The sequence below is a fragment of the Hyperolius riggenbachi genome, chromosome 10, assembly GCF_040937935.1.
Source record: "Hyperolius riggenbachi isolate aHypRig1 chromosome 10, aHypRig1.pri, whole genome shotgun sequence".
Classification (NCBI taxonomy): Eukaryota; Metazoa; Chordata; class Amphibia; order Anura; family Hyperoliidae; genus Hyperolius; species Hyperolius riggenbachi.
In genome coordinates this window covers 192,285,230-192,308,185 of record NC_090655.1, presented here as the reverse complement: position 1 = coordinate 192,308,185, position 22,956 = coordinate 192,285,230, and the positions used below count along the sequence as shown (strand labels likewise).

At 43.7% G+C, this 22,956-nt stretch overlaps 1 protein-coding gene across 1 annotated transcript in view; it reads right to left on the bottom strand.

Annotated features, from left to right (window-relative positions):
- LOC137534112 (ribosome biogenesis protein BMS1 homolog) overlaps positions 1-22,956 on the bottom strand; it is a 67,781-nt gene that overhangs the window by 19,071 nt on the left and 25,754 nt on the right. Inside the window, exons 6-14 of the mRNA XM_068255475.1 lie at positions 22,359-22,501; positions 20,493-20,614; positions 17,579-17,775; positions 17,213-17,352; positions 16,236-16,987; positions 16,013-16,114; positions 15,331-15,488; positions 5,406-5,487; positions 2,130-2,206 (exon numbers count right to left, since the gene is read on the bottom strand). Of these exons, the coding sequence (XP_068111576.1) occupies positions 2,130-2,206; positions 5,406-5,487; positions 15,331-15,488; positions 16,013-16,114; positions 16,236-16,987; positions 17,213-17,352; positions 17,579-17,775; positions 20,493-20,614; positions 22,359-22,501 (1,773 nt within the window). The remainder of the gene's footprint in view (positions 1-2,129; positions 2,207-5,405; positions 5,488-15,330; positions 15,489-16,012; positions 16,115-16,235; positions 16,988-17,212; positions 17,353-17,578; positions 17,776-20,492; positions 20,615-22,358; positions 22,502-22,956) is intronic.

The window sequence follows — 22,956 nt, the reverse complement described above, 5'->3', positions numbered from 1 at the left end:
CGGCCATACCGGGAGGCAGAGCGGGGGAGAGCCCGCGGGACAAACTAAGTGCTACCTATCCCTGGAGCTTTTAAGTGCAAAACTGGAGTAAATGTTTACAATTTTACACAGTGTTGCGCTATGAGATTTATTTTTTCTGCTACTTCCTGCTTTCATGGAAGCAGACAAAGGGTTAACATTCTGAGTTTACATATTAGCGGTGACTGTAGAGTTTCTGTGCTGACACAGCTGAGAGATCAAATTATACTTGTGATTACTTGAAGATGAAAGGGAATTAGACAGGCTCTTCTCTCTAAAAACACACAGAAAGCATTTCTCTCTGTTTTGCTTGTGTCCTGTTTAACCATTTAAGGACCAGGGGATTTTCTTCTGATCGGTGCTGCGTGGACTCTCCAGCCCGCAGCACCGATCAGGAAATAGCCAGGGCGATGAGACTTCCCCCCCCTTTTTTCCCCACTTTTTTCCTGCTGGGGGGGTCTGATCGCCGCCGGCTACCTGCACTTTCTGGGGGGGGGGGGCTCTTCAAAGCCCCCCTCCGGAGCGCTTTCCGCCCTCCCCGGCTTTCCCTCCCTCTCCCTTCCCCTCTGAGCGGCGCAGGACGGATATCCGTCCTGCGCCTGATAGGATAGGCTTCTGCCTATCAGATGCCGGCGATCCCCGGCCAATCAGAGGCCGGGGATCGCCGATCTACATCACGACGCTGCTGCGCAGCAGCGCCGTGTGATGTAAACAGCGGGGATTTCTTCCCCGCCTGTTTACATTTTGCCGGCGAGCCGCGATCGGCAGCTCTCCGGCTGTTCACGGAGACACCCTCCGTGAACTGGCAGTGAAAGGCCGTTTCCATGCTACACGACTAACGACCCGAGAACGCCTGTGGGCGTTAGGCGGTCGTTAAGTGGTTAAAGTGATTTACTCAACTTCCCACCTACACAGGAAGTACCAATCTTCCCACACACAATGCATGTAGCCTAGGAAGAAAGTCTGATTGTCAAAAAAAAAAAACACAAACATTTTTGAGTACTGGAATATAAAATTATAACTTGTATACAAATACATTTGTATGCGTTTAATCATTTAAAAGCACAGGAAACATCTACTAATGTCAATATATCAAAGGGTAGGGATAAAATGATCCCCACCAGTAAGAGATACATTTTATAAAGCGGCAGTTTTACTTTAATAAACACTGCATTAAACAAAATAAAATAAAAATGTGTATTTTGCTATTCCTTGTTTTTCTTATTAAACAGTGGAGTGTGACGGTAAACCTAATGCAGTCCCTCCCTGCTCAGCTCTGCACTCGGCTCCATCTCCTTTCATCTAGATTTAATTGGAGTATACAGTATTGATAAGCGTCATAAATGGTTATCAGAGATGATCAGAGACATAGCTGCAGCTTTGCAAGATTGATGCAAATAAAGTACTATGAGCCAAACATATTCAGTAGCTACTGACAGGGGATTTTTACTTTGTCAATTTCAAGCCGCACATTATGTGCAATAAGGGTCAGTTCACATTGGCACAGACGGAAGACTGATCCATGTAAAAACTTATCTGTGGAATGGACCAGTTCTTAAAGGCATCAGTTTTCTATCCGTGACCCTCCATTCAGTTAGCGTGCGGTCAATGCGGCACATCCGTTTATACAGAAAAATCACTGCTGAGCCTTTCAAACGGACCGTTGTGAACAGATCCTTTGGTTAACATTGGAAGCGTTCTAGTCCGTTCAGTACTGTCTGCTAAATCTTTAGGTTTTTTTGGCCAATGTGAACCAGGCCTAAATATGAAACAAACTCAGAAGATGAGCATCTCAATAGACACTGGTCTGGGTGTTACAAGAAAGTGGTTCCTGGAGGGGCAACTGAAGTTTCCTGATCTCTTTCGAGACCCGGAGGGCCGACAAGATGGGTGCTGCAGATAGAGATGGACAAAATGAAAAAGCTAAAACTTATCTTGCACTTTTGTGGGGGGTTAAAAAAACGTTAACATTATGTGTTCTGTCATTTCAGAAATAAGGCTTCTTAAATATGCTGGGATGCAATTCAGCTCTTAAAACCATCTTTTTCCTTTCTGCTAGAATAAAAATTGATTAATAATGAATTGAATCAGAAAGGGATTGTGGAGATTACCTCTTCATTCTTGGACTCCGGTTTGCCTCTGTGCACTTCTCCTGTTTCCAAGTCTTCAAAATCGCCATACAGCTCGTCTGTAAACACAAAATACATTCTCAAAGACAAGATTGTGAGCTCCTGCGAGGGACAGTTTCAGGGGCCATACTGTAGGTTTGGCAGTCAATTGACCATCCGATTTTTGCCAAAAGTATGCTTAATCAATGATGCAACCAATTTTGGGCTGAAATTGGTCCCAAGTATTGATTGGACATGCTGGAAAATCTCGAGCCAACATGCATGGGGTCAGTAGCGGTAACGGTGTACAATGATTGTGAATTACCCTCGGCTGCGTCCCCCCGAATGTATATGTACCCCCCCCCCCCCCCCTTCATCCCCGGTGCCACTGCATTAATACTTTACATTTCCAGTGTCTGCACTTCTTTTCCGTGTTAGCTCCTTCTGCAGTATGCTGGCAACCAGTGCGTACACAGGACAGGTAAAGTATTAATGCAGGGGCACCGGGGGTAAATCTACATTTGGGGGGATGCAACTGGGAGAAAATCCTGAAAGATTTCATGCTGAAATTGATCAGGAACCAGCCTGCAGTTTATGGTAGCCAACAGAGCTCTCTGCGATCAGAGAGCGATCTGTCTTTTGGGTCGATTGGCCGCCAAAATTGCTAGATGTATGTAGCGAGGGTACCTTTAGTGAAACAACTATGTACACTATGCAAAGAGCTGTGGAAGATGTCTGCTCTATATAAATAAACCATAAGAAAAAAGTCTGCTATTTTCTACTGAGAAAAATCGCTATTCTTTTATTAAATAGGCATTGTGTGATATCAAACGAGGTCAGTTTACATAGTACCAATAATTATTCTCATATCACAAACAATTATGACCATTTTATTCGTCGGTCAAATCGGCTGCCGTTGCGGCTTTTGTGGTTTGGCATTTAAACTCTTTCTAGCTATCTTTAGATCTTTCCAAGTTCTTAAAACGTTTATCACAGACAGACCATTGCAGAGTTTCTGTATGGAGCCCACATAGACACTAGCCTATAGGAGCTGAAATAATTGCTTGTGATCATTTCAGCTGACAGACTGCCATCTTGGTGTGGCCGAGCAGCATGTATTCTCCGGTAGCAACTGGCATAGCAGTCACTCCCAACTCACATAGCAGTCACTCCCAACTCACTGATTTGAATGGGAGAAGAGAGGGGATACAGTAATGCAAATGAGGGAAAAGCAAAGGATCTTCTACACAGAAGGATGCAGTCAGAGGACACAGGACAAGAACAGCTTTTAGAAAAAAAAGCAGGCAGTTAAGCTTTCCTTTTGTAAACTGTAACAACTTCATATTATTTATCTGTTTTTAGAGGAACACTAGCAAAGTTTTACTTTTTTTCTGATCTCTTTAAGGCTACTTTCCCAACAAGACGTTGCGTTTTAGTGGACGTTATGGTCACATAACGTGCCCCTAACGCAACGCATGGTGGTGTTGAAGTTGGACGTCAGATTGAGCAGCTCTCAAAGCAGTCGCTCCAGGTTAGTGATAGGAAGTCCAGATCTTTTTAAGGATTCGGATCATTTGAATCGGATCATTGAAAAGATCCGGATCTTTGAACCGAATCATTTGAATCATTTTACTAGGGAAGCAGACTGGGTGAAATGACTAGCAGGACAGGACTTTCCCTGCACTGAACATTCTGTAGGTTCCTGTTTCTTCCAGACAGACATCCACTGTGAACCGAATCTTTCATTGTGATGATCCGGATGATTTGACTCACAAAAAAGATCCAGATCAAATGAACGATTCGTTCATGATCCGGACAACACTAGGAGTCCCACCACGATTCATCACAGTGCAGTGAATATTAATTAGCCATGTGGCTGGGCGCAGAGGAGGAGGGGAGACCTCCTCCTCCAACATTACTGAGCATGTGTACACAGTCTAACGCGGCTAAAGCCGCATATAACGTACTGCATGCTGCACTTTCCCAGAACATGCAGCGTTACTATGTAACGCAACGTGGGCACTGTGAGCAGCCCATTGATTTTTTCATTACTATGCGTTGGGCTGCGTTACAGGCTGCACTAACGTGCGCCTGTAACGTCTTACTGTGAAAGCAGCCTAAAAGGCAGAAGGGCGTTAGTAATGACTCAGATTTTTTTTCTTTTACTACCACTGTCACTTTATTAGATCTTACATTTGCAGTGCTTGGAGTGGAGCCAGTTCATGGGCTGTGCATGGCAACAAGATTAGAAGCCACCCAACTCCACTCCTAGCACTGCATATGTAAGATCTGATAAAGTGACAGTGGTAGTAAAAAAAAAAAAAATATCTAGGTTTCATTACTAACTCTTCTGTCTATTAAAGGGGATCAGAAAAAAAAAGTAAAACTTTGATAGCGTTCCTTTAAGGAGTACCCCAGCCCCGGGTACAAAATGAGATACTTACCTAAAGAAAGAGAAACCTCAGGATCGTGCTGAGCCTTCCCTTCCTGCTCTGATGTACTCCGTCGCTGAGCGTGGCCCCCCAGAAAATGATATCGGTGCCGCGCAGGTCTTCTTCCTGAAGCGTGGCAGCGCAATTGCCAACCGAGCCTGTCCGCGTATGTGCAGTAAGCCGGAGGCACGGGCTCCAAGGTACTGGGCCTGCGCAGCTACGTTTCAGGAAGAGGAGCTGTGCGGGCCAGATGTGAAGTGGGGCCATGCTCAGCAACGGGGAACAAATAGTAGTGAAGGAAGCCTCAATACAATCCTGAGGCTTCCCTCTCAAGGAAAGGATCTGATTTTGATCCCGAGTTTTTTTTTTAAAGCTGTGAGCCTTAGATGGGTGACAGTAGGGTGAGGCTGTTCCACTCGTACCTCAGGCAAGCCAGAACAGCAGGAAATATGTAACATCCCTCATACGGACACTGACACATATAGGCAAGTTTGCAGTGTAGACTGTGTAAATGGCACACACAACTTGGTTGGTCTTAACACCAACTTGAATTGTCCAAATGGTTCCACCTATCGCATGATCACCCGCAGATAGTAGTCAAAAAGCGGGACGAAAGTGCCAGCCAGTCTTTTCCTGTAAACACAAAGCTGCCCCTGCCAATAAGAGCAAGGTAGTGGGTGGAGACAGGTGATCTGCTCTGCAAAAAAAGAAACTCCCACAGTACTTTGGTATATATCAACACAAGAGACCATTTTCAGTGTGATGGCCACAGATTTGCTTTAAACCCACGTCACCAGTAGGCCTGCCTACTTTTGTATGAGCAGATGCTGTAGCAGTCTATGCTTACCATCCTCTTGCAGCAATTTTTCTGCATCTTTATCAGCTTCCCAATTCCCAGTCACAAAACAGTCCCGGATGCAGTCCATGACCTAAGAAAGACCCACAGAAAATGTTCAGTCTACCACAATTACAGATAACTGTTTATGACCATGATTATTGGTTATATGGAACAATTTCATCTACATGGTGCAAACCGCTCTAATGTTTGTATTTTTTTATAAGAAACAAATAAAATATGGTTTTGTAAAAAGCGCCAAATGATGGTAATGGTTTGGGACCACAATCCTAGTAAGGGAATCAGTGAGTGCGCCTGTAATAGAACCAGGAAATAGAAGCACACTATACAACTGATGATTACTAGAAAGCTATTAGAATGAGGAAGATGATAAAGGATGGTGTCACAGCAGCTGCTATGGGGTCTGGAATATGGGGGTGGGGCATCCAAGTCAGGTGGATCACTGCCCTTTGAATTTTTCTGCACCTTGTACGCAGAGCCGAGACAAGGTCCTCCAGCACACAAGGCTGAGACACCAAAGTGCGCCCCCCCATCCCTCCCAATCCAGCCGTCACACACTGATTGCTATTAGACTAAGAGGCGCCACAGGGCCCCCAACACCTTAACCTCCTTGCCGGTTATCCCGAGCTCAGCTCGGGGTAACCTGCGTAGGAGGATTTCTCAGGCCCCGCTGGGCCGATTTTCAATTTTTTTTTATTGCACGCAGCTAGCACTTTGCTAGCTGCATGCCTATCTCGATCGCCGCCGCTCGCCGCTACCCGCCGCCACCCCCCCTCCAGACCCCTTGCGCAGCCTGGCAGCGCTGAGGGGTGGATCGAGATTCCCTCTGACACTCTGAACTGGATTTCCTGCTTGCAAAGATCGCCGGTGGCGATCGAAGTACGTAGGGGCATGCCGCTTGTCAGCGGCTATCATGTAGCTAGCGCTAGGCTAGCTACATGAATGGAGAAAAAAAAAAAAAAAGTGCTGCGCCGCCCCCTTGTTGATATAATTGGAATGGCAAGGGAAGGGGGGGGGGGGGTTAATCCCTAGTTATCTGGCTTGCAGTCTCTGCCATGTATCCCTTTTTCTTATTTCTCTGCTTCAAACACAATAGTGGAATGAAAGCTGAGTGAATTGAGCACTGCGCCCTGAGGCTGGAGCCTTTCTCGCCTCTACCTCGGCCCGTAAATGGGGGCATATTAAGTATACATGGGGGAGTATTTAGTATACATGGGGGAGTATTTAGTATAAATGGGGGGAGTATGTAGTATAAATGGGGGGAGTATGTAGTATAAATGGGGGAGTATTAAGTATAAATGGGGGAGTATTTAGTATAAATGTATATTTAGTATTTAGTATAAATGGGGGAGTATTAAGTATAAATGGGGGAGTATTAAGTATAAATGGGGGAGTATTTAGTATAAATGGGGGAGTATTTAGTATAAATGGGGAAGTATTTAGTATAAATGGGGAAGTATTTAGTATAAGGCTGCTTACACACCAAGACGTTCCAGGCGCACGTTAGTGCGCCTGTAACGCTCCCCCAACGCACAGCAATGTAACACAAGTGGGCTGTTCACACAGCCCACGTTGCGTTACATGTAATGCTGCACGTTCGGTGCAAAGTGCAGCATGCTACGGCGTTGGAGCGGCTATAGCCGCGTTAGACTGTTTGCACATGCGCAGTGGGGGGCGGAGAGGAGGCGGGGAGAGCCAGCTACAGTAGCCGCGCACATGGCTACTTAATATTCACTGCACTGGCGGCAGCTGATTGGCCGGCGGGACCACGTGATGCGGAGTGTCTCGCTCCGCATCACGTGGTCCCGCTGGCCAATCAGCGCCACTCTGGGAGACATTATAGGAATCGAGCCGCCGAACGCGGCTCACTCTACCGTCGGCTTTTGCAGCACCATACGTTGTGTTAGGTGCACGTTATGCGACCTTAACGTGGCACCTAACACAACGTCTTGGTGTGCAAGAAGCCTAAATGGGGAAGTATTTAGTATAAATGGGGAAGTATTAAGTATAAATGGGGAAGTATTAAGTATAAATGGGGAAGTATTTAGTATAAATGGGGAAGTATTTAGTATAAATGGTAAAGTATTAAGTATAAATGGGGAAGTATTTAGTATAAATGGGGAAGTATTTAGTATAAATGGTAAAGTATTAAGTATAAATGGGGGAGTATTAAGTATAAATGGGGGAGTATTTAGTATAAATGGGGGAGTATTAAGTATAAATGGGGGAGTATTTAGTATAAATGGGGGAGTATTTAGTATAAATGGGGGAGTATTAAGCATAAATGTGAAGTATTTAGTATAAATGGGGGAGTATTAAGTATAAATGGGGGAGTATTTAGTATAAATGGGGGAGTATTAAGTATAAATGGGGGAGTATTTAGTATAAATGGGGGAGTATTTAGTATAAATGGGGGAGTATTTAGTATAAATGGGGGAGTATTAAGCATAAATGTGAAGTATTTAGTATAAATGGGGGAGTATTAAGTATAAATGGGAAGTATTTAGTATAAATGGGGGAGTATTTAGTATAAATGGGGGAGTATTTAGTATAAATGGGGGAGTATTTAGTATAAATGGGGGAGTATTAAGTATAAATGGGGGAGTATTAAGTATAAATGGGGAAGTATTTAGTATAAATGGGGGAGTATTAAGTATAAATGGGCAGAGCAGGGACAAGGTCCTCCAGCACTTAAGGCTGAGAATCCAAAGTGCGCCCCCCCCATCCCTCCCACGCCAGCCGTCACACACTGATTGCTTTTAGACTAAGGCCACATACACACATCAGACCATAGTCTTTTGAAAATGAAAGATCACAGACCAATCTTACCACCCTTCATGTAGTATGAGAGCCATACTCTACACAGTCTTTTCTATGGAGCTCAACTTCCCATCAGAAAAAAATCTTTGCATGATGCTGCACACACAGATGCTGTACAGACACAAAAGATCAGTATCTGCAAAAGATCTGTTCCTGCCAAGAATCCATTCCTGCAAATTGCAATGATAGTCTATGAGATCTGCAGATCATCATACACACATGATTTAACTGACATGCATCTGCAGATCAGATCCACCAGGATGGATTTTCAGATCTGCGGATGATTGTCTGATCTGCAGATGAATGTCAGTTAAATCATGTGTGTATGATGATCTGCAGATCTCATAGACTATCATTGCAATTTGCAGGAATGGATCTTTTGCAGGAACAGATCTTTTGCAGATACTGATCTTTTGTGTCTGTACAGCATCTGAGTGTGCAGCATCTTGCAAAGATTTTTTTCTGATGTGGAGTTCAGCTCCATAGAAAAGACTGTGTAGAGTATGGCTCTCATACTACATGAAGGGTGGTAAGATTGGTCTGTGATCTTTCATTTTCCAAAGACCATAGTCTGATGTGTGTATGAGCCTTAAGAGGCGCCCCAGGGCCCTCAACACCTTAATCTCTAGTTATCTGGCTTGCAGTCTCTGTATCCCTTTTTCTTATTTCTCTGCTTCAAACACAATAGTGGAATGAAAGCTGAGTGAATTGTGCGCCCCCTCCTACACTGCGCCCTGAGGCTGGAGCCTCTCTCGCCTCTACCTCGGCCCGGCCCTGCTTGTACGTATTATACATAGCTATGAGTGCATGCTGTTATGTCCACTCATGTATGTGATGGAGTTATAATTGCTCTAGTGTACTTCTGACTGGGAGATGTGGGAACAACAAAATCTTTCTGTGAGGCCTCTTGAAATGTTGTTAAGCCACTGGTCTGAGCGTTCATTCTGGGAAAATTCTATGTAACAAAAAAGAATGGTTGTAGCACTTAACAATAATATGAAGCAGTTAGAAGAATTACAAGAGAACGACTCGTGTCTGAAAGAAAAAAAACAAGATATAAATATATTGCCTGATCTTCAAAATAACTGTTTATTGACACCCTGATAGTACAGCACTGTATCTAGATACAGTATTTATATAGTGCTGTACTATCAGTGTGTCAATAAATTATTTTGAAATGCAGAAGTTACATTTATTTCTAGCATATTCTATTTAACACATAATTGTTGACATATCACAGACTTGCTTTGATATGTACCGTATTTTTCGGACTATAAGACGCTCCGGACCATAAGACGCACCCAGGTTTAGAGGGCAAAAACCAGGGAAAAAAAAAATATAGCAAACCTGGTGTGTCTATGGTCCAGGGGCATCTTGTGGATGTTCTCACAGCAATTATTATAGCCCTCCTGTACTTTGTGCGTCTCCCTGTGTCCTCCTATGCCCCTTGTGTCTTCCTGTGTCCCTATCTGTCCCCTTGTATCCTACTCTGTTTGTGCCCCTGTATCCTATGTTTGTCCCCCTATGTGCTATGCTTGTTCCTCTGTTTGTCCCTGTGTGCTATGCTTGTCCTGTTGTGCCCATGGCTTGTCTAACTGTGTCCTCTGTTTGTCCCCCTGTGTGCTATGTTTGCCCTGTTGTGACCTCAGCTTGTCAACCTGTTTCCTCTGCTTGTCCCTCTGTGTCCTCAGCTTGTCCCCCTATGTGCTAGGCTTGTCCTTTTTGTGTAATCTGTGTGTCCCTAGCTTGTCCTGTTGTGTCCTCAGCTATCCCCCCCCCCCCCCCCCCCCGGGGGCATTGCCCGAGTGTTATGTAGTTATTGGCAGCCATGTGTCACCGCCCCCCGCATTGTAATTAGCTACATAAGTATAATCTGATTGGCCCCCGCTGTGTAGTTAGCCGCTGCCATGAATACCTGATTGTCCCCGGGCCTGCAGTGTAATTCGCCGCATCAGCATAATCCAATGCGCCCCGCTGTGTAATTAGCAGCCATATCTCACCCGATCTCGGGAAGTCCACGCTGCTTAGAGACCCCCGCTGTGTAGTTAGCCGCTGCCATGGATAACCTGATTGTCCCCGGGCAGGCAGTGTAATTCGCCGCATCAGCGTAATCCAATGCGCCCCGCTGTGTAATTAGCAGCCATATCTCACCCGATCTCGGGAAGTCCACGCTGCTTAGAGACCCCCGCTGTGTAGTTAGCCGCTGCCATGGATAACCTGATTGTCCCCGGGCAGGCAGTGTAATTCGCCGCATCAGCGTAATCCAATGCGCCCCGCTGTGTAATTAGCAGCCATATCTCACCCCATCTCGGGAAGTCCGCGCTGCTTAGAGACCTCTCATATACGTCATTCTTTCCCCTAGTGCCGGCCGCCTGTAATGACGCAACATGAAAAGCCGGCACTAGGGGAAAGAATCACGTATATGAGAGGTCTCTAAGCAGCGCGGACTTCCCGAGATGGGGTGAGATATGGCTGCTAATTACACAGCGGGGCGCATTGGATTACGCTGATGCGGCGAATTACACTGCCTGCCCGGGGACAATCAGGTTATCCATGGCAGCGGCTAACTACACAGCGGGGGTCTCTAAGCAGCGTGGACTTCCCGAGATCGGGTGAGATATGGCTGCTAATTACACAGCGGGGCGCATTGGATTATGCTGATGCGGCGAATTACACTGCAGGCCCGGGGACAATCAGGTTATCCATGGCAGCGGCTAACTACACAGCGGGGGTCTCTAAGCAGCGTGGACTTCCCGAGATCGGGTGAGATATGGCTGCTAATTACACAGCGGGGCGCATTGGATTATGCTGATGCGGCGAATTACACTGCAGGCCCGGGGACAATCAGGTATACATGGCAGCGGCTAACTACACAGCGGGGGCCAATCAGATTATACTGATGTAGCTAATTACAATGCGGGGGGCGGTGACACATGGCTGCCGATAACTACATAACACCCGGGCAGTGGGATTAAACAAACCGGGACTCCCTGTATTCGGACTATAAGACGCAGTGACTTTTTCCCCCCACTTTTGGGGGAGAAAAAGTGCGTCTTATAGTCCGAAAAATACGGTATGCGATATGACAACAAATTCCCATTAGTACAGTTTGTTGTTTTTTTACAAGTGGGATCACAGCTCTACCCACTATGATTAATGGTTAACATTTCAGGTTAATAACCTTTTCTTTTTTTGTAGTATAAAAACACAACCATTCTCCAGACCTCCTAACAGACTGTTAAAGAACAAGTGACACCCATGCTAACCTAGAAATAAAAAACACATATACAAGTAGATAAATACTATTTCTACTTGTATAACAGATGTATTGCACTGTCTGCATTATGCTTCCTGTAAATTATATAAAGGAAAAGCAGAGAATCCTATTCTAGACAGTTTCCATATTGGTTACCTTTGACCTCCTGACATTTCCTCCCTCACTCTTTCCTCCTCTTGCTAATTATGTATTCGTGACCCGCCCTCCACCCAGAGTCTTCAGACACTTCCACTGAGGTCTATACTAGGAAGTGCACTGTCATAGGTCATTAAAAGGAGGGGGAAATAAAGGGAAGAGGAGGAATATATTTTAGATAAAAAGACCCCCCAGCATGCAACTGTTTGGCAATGGCAATTAAAGGGTCAGTGCTTCTAAGGTATGTGATAACTCCAAACCATAACAGCAGAAAAAGTTTTGAAAGTTTTGAATGCAGGATTAGCATCTTTATTACTTAATACACTCAGACCAGTTGCTGTTGAAATTTTATTTTTATAGTGACAATCCCGCTTTCAGGTAAGCTAATGATCCAATCTTTTTCATCCAATTTTACCAAATCTATGAAGTATAAGGGTATTGAGTCAATATATTGAATGGATAATTTAGGCAGTTCCCTTATATAATGCTGGGAATAGACGGTGCGTTTCTTCCTTTATAATCGAGCCGCTGATGGCTCGATTGATAATTTCCGACGTTTCCGTTCATGCGGCGGATCGATTCCACGCTCGATTCCCGCGGGCGGACAATGGAAGAAAACGAACCGCTGATAAGGAAGTGCTCGCGGGGACGAGCGAGAATCGATCTGGGCAGCCGCGGAAACGCGCGGCGGGAGTCGATCTGGCGGCTAATCGAGCCGCCGGGTCGACGCGTGTATTCCCAGCATTACATAAAAATGGTAATATTGGATGAAAGAGATTGGATCATCAGTGGCCACCATTAGGTGGAAGTGTAAACAATCGGGTTCAATCTGCACTACCTTGGTGTATGCCATAAAGAAATAAACAGAGTGCTGAAGCCAAAATTTTAGGGGCAATTGACAGCACCTTCTTTTACAGTCCATTAACAAATGCAGCAGACCAGCACTTTCACCATTAGTAAATTTACTCAGCAAACAATGGCCAAACGTTCTGACACACAGAGGTCCCTTCTTTAGGGCAATCAAGTCTCTCAAATACCATACTTTCAGAATATTTTTGGAATATAAACCACTTTTTCTTCCATCAAAAAGTTGGTGCGTCATATTCAGACGATATGGTAAAAAAAAGTGCAGAGTCCGAAGGAAAGGACTAGTTAATGTAGTGTAAGTACAGTGTTGTGTTAGTGTATTGTAGTGTGTAGTGTAGCTTAGCTGGTAGAGCAGCAGGAATTCGTGTAGTTTAGCTGATCAGTATAGCTTAGATAGAGTTAGCGGAGATACAGTTTGGAGGGCAAAAGGTTCATAAGATGCCCCTGCATTATAGACAGACCAAAGTTTAGTAGTTGATTTTTGCTCTTATTCCTAAGTGCGTCTTATAGTCCGGAGCGCCCTATATTCTGAAAAATATGGTATATCTAATGATGTCAAACAGGCATATAATTGCCACTCGCTTGCAAGCTATGAAATTCCTCTGGAGGCCACAGCACAGCGCTGGAACCACCAGAGAAATCACATCCATTGCTAATGGAGAAACAGATTCCATTGTCTGTTACAGTGGTGCAAAGTAATAGACACATTCATAAATGCATAATATATTTTTGCACAAATTTTCATTTGTCCTGAAAAATTCCCTGTGCACAAAATTCATACCCAAACAATTAAGTCTACCAAGGAATTACAATAAAGGCTACAAAGACATTAGGAGGTTGATTCACAAAAGGGCGGTAACACTGCCTATCGTGTGGTTATGTAACTGGCCTGTACTGAAAATAGTAGTGCTCTTTGTGTAAAGAGTGTTACCACAGCAACACATGCAAACAGTGTACCGTGCGTTAAGCAGTACAGTGTTCTCCCCAGAAATATTTTCCAGCCGGGTGGCATGAAAAAGTAGCCGGGTGGGGAAGTAAGGTTACGCAGGGTGCTGCTGGGTCAAAAAGTAAGGAAACGCTGAAAGGAGAGTGAGGGTCATACTGGCTGGGGAATCGCACTGGCTGGGGAGAGGTTAGCATCACACTGAGTGCTACTGGGTGGGACGATAACTTGTTCAAGAAACAAAAATCGCATTGCGAATGCTCACAAAATGCTGTATGCAGTGCATTTCTGATTTTCATACAAATCGCAACTGCAGTGTGAATGCCACCATAGGGCAGCTTTGTCATAGCGATTCTCTGTTCGCTGGCGTTCAGCAAAGCTCTAAGGATTCCCTGAAAAGCACCTGTGTGAATGGGGCCTTAGTGCCATAGCCCCATCATCACATATATGACCTGACACCATTCACCATCCCTGCATGCAATGTATGTTACTCCTGCTGCTGCACCGACACTAGTTGCAGAGGAGTGCTGACTTAAAGCTGATCACACGGGCAGGCGACATGAGTGGTGAGAACTCCAGCGAAGACTTTGCAAAAGCCATGCTAGTTTAAAGGGGAACTGAAGTGAGAAGAATATGGAGGCTGCTATATTTATTTCCTTTTAAACAATACACATTGCATGGCAGCCCTGCTGATCTACTTGGCTGCAGTAGTGTCTCAATCAGACAAGAAACAGGCATGCAGTAATCTTGTCAGATCTGACAACAATGTCAGAAACACCTGATCTGCTGCATGCTTGTTCAGGGGCTATGGCTAAAAGTATTATAGGCAAAGGCTCAGCGAGGCTGTCGGGTAAATAAAGATGGCAGCCTCCTTATACCTCTCACTACAGTTGTTCTGTACAGCACAGTGATTTGTGAACATACAAGTAGTCTGTCTGAACTCAATGGATGGATGTCTTTCTCAACCTAAATAACTAACTGCTGAGACAAAAAAAAGGCTAAACTTGATGTAAAATGCTGAACTAAACTTTTTGCCATTGCCCATACTGAAAGCTGGATATCACAGTGATGGAACTGAACTGAACAATTTGGGGTTAATAGCTAGCAAACCAAGTGTCAGCTTGTGATAAAGTGCAGAGACACAGGAGGCAGAATGAAAGCTGCCTTTTACAGCCTCTGTAAACCACGTATCTCTCTCACTGAATGCTCCAGAATAAAGAAACATGTTGATATGTTAATGTGCCACACTTCTTTGAGGTCTCTGACATTCTTGTGACCTGAAGGACCTGGGGAAGGGGGCATTGTACATGCTGCTCTGACAGAGAGGAAGAGAAGTGTCTGTCCACTGTAGTAGCCAGCGGGAGTGACTCACCAAAAGATAACAAATCAAACCGCACATTCTTTTCAGTGCGGACTCCAGCTGAAAGTTCCTTCGGTCTGCCTGTTCCTCTCTCTGCTATGATTTCCCCGCCCTTCTACGCTGCTGATAGGAAGGAAGGAGCTGAGGAGGAGGGCGGAGATGGTGTCTCTGCTTGCGTTCCAAGCTGTCATGTCTATCGTGCGGAGGAAAGAATTAATGATGCAGAAAGCGGCCAATCACAGCAGCCGGGCGGGGACAGAGATCTGGTGGGCGCTCCGCCCGGGTAATAGGCTCTGGGGAGAACACTGCAGTAGCATGGAGCACGCTACATCACTTTCGTAACACGTATACACGCGTTGCTAAGGTAATGCTCGTCACACTAAGGCGCAATGAGCTTTAATATTTTCAGTACAGGCTGATAACACTGTCGCCCGGTGGGCACATTGTTACCAGCATTTTTTTAATCAACCCCTACATTTGATATAAAGCTAATTATAACGTATTCTGCGCATACCTCCTCATCATCCCAATCCTGAGGACATTCAGTCACAAACTTGGAGCAGTCTAGAGCATTTGCCGCTCTTTTGGATGCCTTCTCTGGTCGACTCACGTGAAAGAGGCCACCCAGTTCCTCTCCCTCATCTCTATCCTCATTTTCCTTGGTGTCGGCCACTGAGCGAATTGTGAAAAGTAGCAAACAATTAGTGAGCAAGGAAAATATGAAAATACATAAAATGTATAATCAGATGACAAACATTTATTTCCTCGCGTAGTGGAAAACATTGGCTTTCAAGCAGTTCGTAGGGGCAGGTCGTTCGTAAGTCGATGAATACCTGTATATACACCCCTGCAAACAATCTATGGGGATATCTGGTGTTCATGCAGCTATATAAAGGAACAGGAACTCGCAATTTAAAGGGAACCTAAACTGAGAAGGATATGGATTTTTCCTTGTCAAATAATACCAGTTGCCCGATTCTCCTGCTGATCCTGTGTCTCTAATACTTTCAGCCACGGCCTCTGAACACGTTTGCATATCAAGCTGCATGCTTGTTTCAGGGGCGCGATTCAGCCACTACTGCAGCCAAAGAGACCAGCAGGACTGCCAGGCAACTGGTATTGTTTAAAAGGAAACATCCATTTCCCTCTCAGTTTAGGGTCCCTTTAATTAAATAAGTCAGTTCAAGCCAACGTACCAGTTCCATACACGAGTTTTCGGAGGTTAGGAACGGAATGCTGATGACGGAGAAAAACCTCAGCTGCCTTCTTCTTCAGGTCTTCTTTCCACTTTAAAGCACCTGAAAAACATATACTTTGTTAAAGCCATACAAATTTAATGACCAGTCTGCAACCTTGTGTAAGAAGCTAGGACTTACAAGGGAAGAGTCAGACAATTTTATACAGACTAGAATGACTCACCAGTTGTGTCGTCAGAAATATCATGATCTTCCGAAAATGCATCATCATCCTTGAGCAAGTCTTCCTCATCATCACTTTCCTCATCAGGGGAACCTTCAGAATCTTCTTCCTCCTCCTCAGAGCCTTCATCATCAGATTCCTTATCTTCTGTTTCATCTCCCTTCTCCTCAGTCTCACTGTTTTCCATTTCTTCAGAAGATGTCCCATCTTCCCCAGTGCAGTTCCCACTGTCCAATACTGGCGGTTTCCTACTTCTGTCCCCAATTTGTGCTGAATTTGTACGGACACGCCCCTTCTTCTTTACATGTACTTCCTCATCACTTTCTGATGCATCCTCATTTTCCACATCATCATTCCTTGTTGTGCCATTTTGTTCATCATCACTATGCTCTAGGTCGTCATCACTATCAGCAAAAATTGGAATCTCAGGTAAAGATGGCTCTTTTCCCCCCTCAAGTTTCATACGTTTAACAGCTCTTGGGGCAACCTGCTCTGCTCTAGGTTTTTCTTCATCACTCTCCTCCTCAGACGCTTCATCATCCTCACCACTTTCTTCACCACCATCATCTCCATCTATCTCCTCCTCCTCCTCTTCATCATCATCATCCTCCTCCTCTTCATCATCATCATCCTCCTCCTCCTCCTCTTGTTCCTCCCCAGTCCCATCATCTGGATTATCTTTAAACACTGCTTTGCGACGAACGCGTCCAGTTTTAGCATCAACCACTTTCTCCTCAGTAGGCATTGCAAAACTGATGTACAGCAGAAATAAATATAGATTACAAATCATAAGAAGGAGAATAATACTATACTTAAAATGTTCTATAACCTGCATTAACCAATCATATTTTAATCATATTCTAATCTGAAGAACATGAAATCTGATGAGCAGCTTTTTGCTTCTCTCAAACATTACGTACAAGAGAAGAAGAAGAAATAAAATCATGTGTGTATGTATTAGATACGACAACACTCACTCTTTTCTTTCGATATCCTCCATGCCCAGGGGTTTGGAGTCTGTGAATAGGGACACTTTGCTGGTGGACATCTTGGAATCAATTGTGACATTTGTGGATTTCAGACTCTGGACAAGTTCATGTGAAGGCTTTGCTGCTCGCTGAAATGATATAGATATTTTCACAATTAAGTTAATTATTTTCACAAATAAAGTTAAAATGCCTTTTAAACTGCCAGCAAATGCTCAAAATAATTTGTACAGTATTGTTTCAACTACTTTTTGGTACTTTTTCAATCGCAAAGTGCTAAAAACATGTTTTAAATCAAAGATGAAAACTTATCTCTCAGGGGAAAAAGTGAATTGCATATGAACCTGTATGTCTTACCTGCTGCTCCCATTGAACGTGATGAGGTCCAAGGTCAATGTAAACGGCATCTTTATCATACACAACACCACCCACACCCGATAGAGGGGCATAGATTGTCTTCTCCTTTTCATTTAGCGAACGCTTTTTTAGTTTATCAGGGAGAGGACACGGGTCCGGCAAGAAGCTCACCTCCGAGAGTGCAAAGTCACCCACACCTAACGGGGGGGAAAAAAAAGGTTTACTTGATATAATATGAATCAGCATGAGTGCTCCTATACTTATAATTTAGACAAAGATAACACAATTATGGATTTACTAAGATGAAAAGTTACAAATTGTGATATTTTGGATCAGTATGCTGCAGATTTGTTTATTTCCAACCCAGATAGCAAACAGTGGACTCACAGGAGCCATCAGCTCCACTGAAATGAATGGGAAATAGTGAATACACATGCACATTGTTTGCCCATCGCCAGACAACGCAAGGCACAGCAGACAGGCCACTTGCATCAGGAAATTAATTTATGGTTATGTCAGGGCTTTTGGTCAGTTGGCTGCAGGACCATACTAAACCGAAGGATCCCTTCCTACATCTTATATAATAGCTCTGTGTACCTCAATGTCCAGCCTAAAATTAGAAACCAATTTCCACTGCTTTCATTTAACCCTTTATACTCATTGCTTTTTCTTCTACTAGGTAACCCTAGGAGATAAAAAAAAGGTAAGGAGCAAGAGGAATTACTGCAAGTTTCACCAGGATGAACTGGAAACCCAACTTCATAAAGACAGAATGACAAAGAATCTTCTTCTAGCAAGGGAGAAATGTATTATTAACACGTTTACTGCTGAGGAGATGCGGTGCATAAGGACTCCCTATCAGAATACAGAATGGTATGCCGTTAGAGCTGTGTTCCCCAACCCTGTCCTCAAGTACCAACAACAGTGCATGTTTTGTGGAAATCCACAGAGGTAGTTAATCAGCTCTTCTGAGACACCTATTGCCTCGCCAAAACATGCACTGTTGGTGGGCCTTGAGGACAGGGATGGGGAACTGTGTGTTAGAGAACTCCAGGCCAAACTGGAAGCTTAATGGCTAATGGGGATGCATCTAGACTACAGGTCTTTAGGGGTTGGTTCACACGGACGCTTGGCGGCATTTACTGTTTGGGACTTGTCGGCTAAACGCTCCCATTCAAGTGATTACCGTTGATTGCGCAAACACAGCATTCCCATCCCGATTTACCACGTCGTTTCAGCCAATCGCAACGGGAAGCCGACAATCGCCATACTACCGCCCCCGAACGAGACGCCACAGGACGTTGCGGCTTCCAGCTGCTCCAACGCCTCCTGCCATCCATGTGAACCATCCATTATTCTGGTACATTAGTAAATTGGTTTTCTGCAGCAGAGATAGTGATGGAGTGGTTGAGCTGGGGTTGGGAAGGGTATGTTTTATGTAACAGGTTTTTTTTTTTTTGTACAGAAGTCCTATTTTGTGAATGGAACAGTGAGATGAGACATGTTGATTTGTGAGTTGTTTAACTGTAAAATCTTTTGAAATGAAATATGATTAAAAATAAAAGGTAAGGAGCAGAAATGGAGTACAGTTACATCAGACGTCTCTTCATTTGGACACCTGGTGTTGCCAACGATTTGAATATCAGTAATGTAGAGTAACTACAGACTTACATGATCCCTAACACTAGCTAAACTCCCCAGTCAAACTGCAGCGCTGTTAGCCAGCCACCCAAAACCGATACCCAGAGCTCAACTGATAATAACTTAACCTGGAGAATTTACCCAGTTCACTAGCACCCAACAGAAGCAGATATCCAGAGCTTGGCTAATAATAATAACCAAACTCCAGTGCCCTACCAAAGCGCCAAGTGCACCATAGCTGCAAATTTACACTGAGGTTTATAGCTTCACCTATTGTGCTGAAATGACCTGATTAGGCTGTAATGACCCCTTTTATCTGGGTCGGTATGGCTTAATTAAGAAATGGATAGCTGACGAGGGAAGTATAGATGGAATGGGACTTGTAAAATGCGAGATAATTCACAAACTAAGTGGCTTGTTCTGTAAAGGCTCTGTGGCCCAGGTCACACAGCAGAAGGCATGGTAAAGCCTATGAGCAGCAGAACAGTGTATTGTGCCATTGCTGACAGCTGAATATCAGCAGTGTTTCAGCCAGCGATGGAGCAGCAATGCTCTCTCTATATACTGACACTATGTTGATGAGTATTAAGTACCCCTTTATGATACCACACAAGCAACAATCACATTGAGTGTGTCATAGGCCATAGATACCTGCAGGAGTTACAGGCAAAGGGATCTATTCACAAAACTTCTCAAACATGACTTATTTATAACCTATTTGATAAAAATAAACTTTCAGCACATTTACAAGCAAAATAATCACTCAAAGTAAGTTGTTCCTGATTTACTTCATTTCAATAGTACGTTTCTTACCTTAATTATATTATATGTTTGGTGTTTGGAAGCTTAAAAAAGAAACATAGATAAGGTGAAAACCGGAGGAAAAAGCTTTGTGAATAGAGCCCAAAGTTTCAAGCTCCGTACACGTTAGATGAAACTCGACCAAGGTAACCAATAACAACTGCCTCTTTCGAGAATCTAGCTTGTATTATGGCAGCCTCCAACCTCTTTTTGCTGCTCAGCCAGTAAACCATCCTAGCGTATCACTTGTGAAGCGACAGCATTGTCGTTCCTACTTACCCGCCCAAACGATCACACTTTTGTGCCACTTTTTGCTCAATCCACTTCTCCTGGCCACATATTTGTGTTAATACAATAATGCAGCCGAGCTTTGAGCACCCACATCTCCAACCTATCTCCCTTACACATAATATGACAAACATTAAAAAAAGCAATATTGAAACACGATTTGCAATATGAAGCAAAATATAACCTGGTATGTGAACTTGGCTTTTATTCTTCAGATAGGCCCCCCGCAGGTACCCATACAGAGATACCTTCCGATCACACTTAGGATTAACTCTCATATCTTCTGGATTCGTTAAATCTTCCATTCTAAGAATTAAACAAGACAGAGTGCATAATAAATAAATAGTAAAAAATTAAGTATAACCAAAACAGAGAAAAACTTCATTTCTTTAAATTATTATTTTCTTACGCAAAATACATTTACATTCTCAGCTATCACAAATAGTTCATGCACAGTTTTTAGAGACAAATAAGTAGCTCTGCTTTCTTTATATGCACTGCAACAGATTTATATACTGCAATATTAAGTAAAATTCAAAAAGCTGTGCGTCTTAGGTGCCCAAGAAGTAAGACAAAGCAGAAAAGCATGATGTCTGGGTCATGCTTTAAGATGCTGCTAATTCTCTTATAAAAATGTCAGGTATACTTCATTACAGTAGTCCTGGTTATCTGGAACTCAACTAACCTGCAGTCTCAACAAACCATCACAAATTGCCGGGAGGTTTCACAGAGGAGAAGGGTGATTTGTGATGCAATTGTTGAGCTCTGCTGGGTTCCAAGGCTCCACAACCTTTTCACTGGTCAGAAAAGTGCTACATTAAGCATTTTTTCGTAAATTATGTCTGTCACGGAGCATGCACCATCTGCAGCTGCCCACAATGAATTTAGTCCCGCCTTCTGAATTGTGGCTATGCCAAATTATGCAGAAACAATCCTCAGCTCTGTGCCCTCAACACTGCTCCCACTCTCCTGGGGTCCTGTTAATGGGCTTAACTGCGAACCGAGACTCTCCTGCATTGAACTGCCATAACTGATCAGACTTCATGGCAAGCTTCTGCCGACGTGTCTATCAAATGCTTTTCTGCAACCATTTGATAGCATTTGATAGCTTCTGGTAGCTTCAGGCTTTTTTCACCACCACTGCGGGACACAGAGAAACAGCGATAAGCAACCCTAGAAGGAGCATGTTGCTACCAGGATCGCTTGAAATTACAAGAAAAATTGGGATCAGAACACAGCTTTTGCGCAAACGACAATACAGATGCTGGCCTTCACTTGAATAGGTAGCGCTTTAGCGATGAGCATGTTTAGTGGTAAATATTTATGTGAACCTTCCCTTAATTTTTCATTAACTCAGATTCAGGCCAACTATTTAGCTCAGACTGCATTCATATTCAAGGTCACATAATTTGATAATATCAAAGATAAACAATCTTCATTACAACAAACAAGCAACATTTTTAAAAGGGGGTCACTAATGGCAGCCTCCGTATTTCTGAGTTCCTTTAAAACTCATATCCAGGTACTGTTCTAAGAATTTCATGTAATAGTCTACCAATCAGAGTGCTTAAACGTTACCCATTTGTGTTAAATAATTAATCTGCAGCTAAAATTTCTGTTTTTTAAGATCATGTTATCAGAAGTGGCGAGTTTTCAGATGGGGCATGTTGATCAAATTGCATCAGCCCACTGTTCAAAGTGCAAGGGGGCAAGCACAAGCTGAATCTCTCTAAGATGATTGTCAACTGTAGCAGTACTGCTCTATGGAGTAGGAAGTGGCCTGTGTCTGGGCTCCTAACCAGGTATTTTTAAGTCATTAATTTGACATCAGCTGGTCAAGGAGTTCAGGAAGAAATAAAAGAAACAAGTTCTGCAAGTGAGAACCTGTACAGCTTTAGGAAAATATCTGAGCCCGGACTGGGGCCTTAAAATCTATGACATGGTCTTTCCTGTGCAATTCTTTAATTGTTGTACCTACCACTAATAAGGCCTCTCATGCAGATCATAATGACTTCAAAGGCTTTGATAAAAAAAAAACAAAAAATCTCACCTGTCTGCAAGAACATATGGATGCGATGTCTGCCAGATCAACGGGCGAAACTTCATAACAGAGATGAATCTGCCCAGATTACGGATTTCTTGTTTTTGATACTCCGCATACACCATGCCAGAGAGGTAGAAAAGCTTGGCACCCTAAAGAAAGAATTAATCAGGTTATAGATATTATGTTATGTTATTTCCTCACACATTCACCAATAAAGCTGGCCATAAACTGCACCGCAAATGACATCACCAAGAACCAACATTGCAGTTCTGCATATCAATCGTCATGTTGATCAGAAACACCAAAAACTACTACAATTTTTTCATTTCTCTAAAAATCACATCGCTCTGGTGTGATCCAACTCATAGAAAACCATTAAGCAAGAGCATTTTAAAGCGTTCTGAAAAGCGCTCAGAAGCGCTCTTGGTGTGCACCAGGCCAGAGCTGGCACTTTGCATGCAAGTACGCAGACCACACAATAGATCAAAACAATCACACTCAAACTTTGGCCTTTAGAATTACTATTAAAGGAGAATTGTCATCGTTGTGGGCACTGAATAGAAACAAGACAAAAACATTTAACATGTACCTGAAGCAATTGGAA